We start from the raw sequence: 3,955 nt of genomic DNA, 5'->3' as shown, positions 1-3,955 counted from the left end.
ATGGAAGATCTGCAGCTTGAGTATCAGCGGCTGAAGCGTCGCCACCTCCGCGAGAACAAAGAGCTGCAGGACCGCATCCAGGCCATGAAGAACTCGGTCCCTAAGAACGACAAGAAGAAACGAAAGCAGTTGCTCCTTGACGTGGCCCGCCTTGAGGCCGAAATGGAGCAGAGACAACAGCGGGAACTGGAGAAGTACACAGAGCTTACCCCTGCTAGCAGCAGTCTCGATTCCGTCAGTGAGGGTCTGGCCAAGATGAATCTTGAGAACTGTCCTCCTTGCCTCTCGAGGGCCCAGAGAAGGCGCGAAAGAAGGGCGGCGCTCCAGAGAGAGCGCCAGAAGATGGCGGCGGCTGCCGCCGAGGTGGGGTACCTGGCCAGCTGTCGCCGCGACGAGGAGGAGAAGCTAGCGGTCATCCTGGAGGCCAAGAACCTGGAGATGAAGGAGATCCCGGCCGACAGCCACTGCATGTACCGCGCCATCCAAGACCAGCTGTGGTTCTCCGTGACCGTGGAGAGCCTGCGGGGCCGCACCGCCAACTACATGCGGAAGCACGCCGACGAATTCCTGCCCTTCTTCAGCGACCCCGAAACCGGCCATGTCTACACCCGCGACGACTTCTTCAACTACTGCGACAACATCGTGCACAACGCACCGTGGGGAGGCCAACTCGAGCTGAGGGCCCTGTCGCACGTCCTGCAGTGCCCCATCGAGGTGATCCAGACGGAGTCGCCCGTCCTCCTCATCGGGGAGGAGTACACCAAGAAGCCGCTCACCCTCGTCTACAGGCGCTACACCTCCAGCTTTGGCGGGGAGCACTACGACTCGGTGATGCCGGCCCAAGCCCAAGCCCAAGCCCAAGCCCAAGCCGGCGCGGTGGGGGGCGTCGCCTCGTGGTTCTTGTAGGCCGCCGCCGCCGCTGGTGCCGCCGCCGCTGGTGCCGCCGCCGCCGCCGCGTCCCCTCAGTAGGCTCTGTTGTTCCCTTTGCCTTGCTGCTCTGGTTTTTCTTTTCTTCGTCTTATTCAAAATTTAACAGCCCCGCGCGCCGCTTTTCCACCTGGTCGTTCTTCCTCCTCCCCCTTTCCGTCTTTGCCTCTTTCGCACGGTGGGGGGCAGGGACGCGGAACAGGGAAGGGATCTGTATTGCACCGCTTGAGGGGCGTCAGTTTGAAAGTCCCAAACGCATCTTGCCCTTCAGGGGTTTTGCCTCCCTGGCCGATGAGAATTGGTTATGTTACAAATAATGTGGGGGTTAAAATGGAAACTGGGTTTGATGGCATTCTTAACTTGGGGAAAAATCAGCTTAGCTCAGCATCTTCAGATTGTCCATGAATATATTGGATTACTTAGATACACTTGGCGTTTATGTACTCGAAATGCCTTGTGAATGCCTTTTGCCTAGTTCTTGGTGGGGGGAGGGATTGTTTCGTGGGCTCTTTGGGGATTCTTTTTTTCCCAAACTATAGGAGAACATTTACTTAGACAAGTTACAGAGGAAGAAGAAGTGAGTTGCAGAAGAAATGGGCTCAGGAAACAAGTTACAGAAGGAAAAGAAGGGCTGAGGAAAGGAAAAAATGCCTGGAGGAAGGTATTGGGAGGGAGCGGGCATTCTCCCTAGAATGAGCTGCCTTATTTTTTGTTCCTTTTGAGTTAAGCTAGGCTACTCAGGAGACCAGAGCTCCTTTAGTATTTTGTTTTCATAAAAACTTGTGTGGTTTCAAATTAATTGTAGTTCTGTACATGTTTGCTAAATATTAAATAGTGTTGGTTAAATGTACAAGTTAAATGTAAGTTAAATATAGATTTATATATAAATGCAAACTGATAGGCTAGATAAGACTTAACTTTAGGATGTGAAAGATACCAACTTATTTTCTTTTATTAAAAATAGGAAGGAATACAACTTTTTTCAAGTAGTGATCCATTTCATTATAGCTACAAGTGGTGTGAAGCAAAAAGAGACAAACTGATAGTGAGCTTGACTTGCTAAGGAGTGAGATCTGAACCAGTAGAGTTTCCTTTATTTTCAGAGACATTAAAAGAGTATGACTTTATTCAAGTAGTTGATTCACTTTGTTATATCTACAACTGGTATGAAGTGTGACAGGTCTGAACTTATTTTTTGTAATTCTTAGAGATAGAAAAGTTTATAAAGGAGACTTTAAATGTATCAGAGCATTTAATCCATTTTGTTATATCTGTAAATGGCATGAGGCCAAAAAGCGAGCAAGCTACTTTTGTTGATATTTGAGACTTGTTGATATTTTGAATTTGCCAAAGGAATAGTAAAAGTAAAATGGTTTTCAGTGAACAATTTTTAAAAATCTTAATCTTCAGATGCTGTATTCCAGTGAGGTTACTTAAAATCCTTTAAAAATTCTTTGTACACACCAAATGTTCTAAAATAAAAAAGTTATGCAATTTGTTTTAAAAATAAATGCAGTTTAAAAGATACTTGGTTCTGTATTTTTGTGTAGCTGACTCAGTTTATATAGAGCTTGTATCCCAGGAACTACTTCAACAAAGGAATCCTGGAGAGTTAGGGAGCAGGAGTGGGGGAGACAAATGAGGCTTCTGGGAGGAGGAATGGGCTTGTGGTCTTGGTGGTGTCTTGGAGTGCAGTGTTTCCCAGAGAAGGATTTAGGGAGGAACCTTATCTTGAGGCTGTCCTGAGTTGATTTGTTTCACTCTGGAAAACATCATGTATTGGTTTCACTTAAAGATGTTCTAATTGCTATGCATGAAAAAGAACTCCCACTTCCAAAAACTCTCCAGTCCAAGGTCACATTTCAGGAGGTAAAGAAGTGCCACTGGTTTCTTGGAGTGGGGGGGGGGGGGGGAATGTTCCCAAAATACATATATGGAAAACCTTCCAGATAACTCACTATGTAAATGTGTGTATCAGATAAGTTTCAGAGAGCCAGCTGGCTGAGAAGAGGAGATTCCTGAGAAAACCAGGTATTTGTGAAAAGAGGCCCTTTTCCAAGGATGAGAACACTGGCTGGGGAAGGTAGAATAGTCTAGGACAGGAGGCATAATCCACAGAAGGGTGCTTGGCTGGCAGGAAGGGTGAAAATTGAGGACAGGGTCAGCCTAAGAGGATGAATGGGACAGGGCAAGGGAAAGGGGACTAGGCTGGAGTGAGGAAGGGGAGACCAGCTAGGAAACAGGGTACAGGTGGTAAAGAGAGCCTGGCTAGAGGAGAGGATCTGAATGGGCTAAGGGACATAGGCACATGGATGAAGGGGACCTCACATGGGCAAAGGCTGGTGAAGAGCTCTAGAAATGGGAAGGGTGCTCTACTGGATTGGGCTGCACTGGGTGAGTGAGGAGCTACAAGTTAATAGAGGTGTCCTGGCTAGTGTAGAGGGCCTTTATGAATAAGGGGATCCAGCTGGGTAGGGGTATAGACTGGGAAAGGGCCTAGCTGCAGAAGGATTACTGGCAAGGGAAGAGGTCCAGGCTGGGGGCAGGAGCATTTAGGGCTTCTAGTAGGAGAAGGTGGCTCAACTGGAGTGGGCTGTATAGGGAGGAAAGGGAAACTTGTCTTGAGAAGAGAACTAGGCCACATTCTGAGGAAGGGATCCTGCTGGCAGGTGTGAGAGAGGTGGCGGGATAGTCAAGGATAAAACAGGACAGGAGGCTGTGTGGGGAAGGTGACACTGGAAGGAGGGATAAGCTGGTGAAGGGGCAACTTGTTGGGGCAGGAGGCCTGGTTGGAAGGGAACACTGGATGATAAAGAGGTCTTTATCACATGTGGCCCACAACAAATATTTTTGCGGCCCAGCCAATATAATGGTATGTAAGAAACGTTTTAATAAAAATTTCATAACGTAATTTTTACAATATCCTGTTATACATAATTATTAATAACGAACTACAATGTTCGCTAATGACTGATTACTATAATCGTGTTGCATTCATTTCCCTTACATGCCTTATGCTCAGGTACAC

At 47.5% G+C, this 3,955-nt stretch overlaps 1 protein-coding gene across 1 annotated transcript; it reads left to right on the top strand.

Annotated features, from left to right (window-relative positions):
• LOC308511454 (OTU domain-containing protein 6A-like) lies at positions 1-906 on the top strand (the record flags this gene model as incomplete). Its single annotated transcript, XM_081081492.1, has 1 exon — positions 1-906. One exon carries the CDS (start codon positions 1-3, stop codon positions 904-906), a length of 906 nt encoding a protein of 301 aa, XP_080937618.1.
• Between the last annotated feature and the right edge of the window lie 3,049 nt (positions 907-3,955).

Source organism: Myotis nattereri (assembly GCF_964212035.1).
Source record: "Myotis nattereri genome assembly, chromosome: X".
Taxonomy (NCBI): Eukaryota; Metazoa; Chordata; class Mammalia; order Chiroptera; family Vespertilionidae; genus Myotis; species Myotis nattereri.
This window is presented reverse-complemented; position numbering and strand designations above follow the sequence as displayed.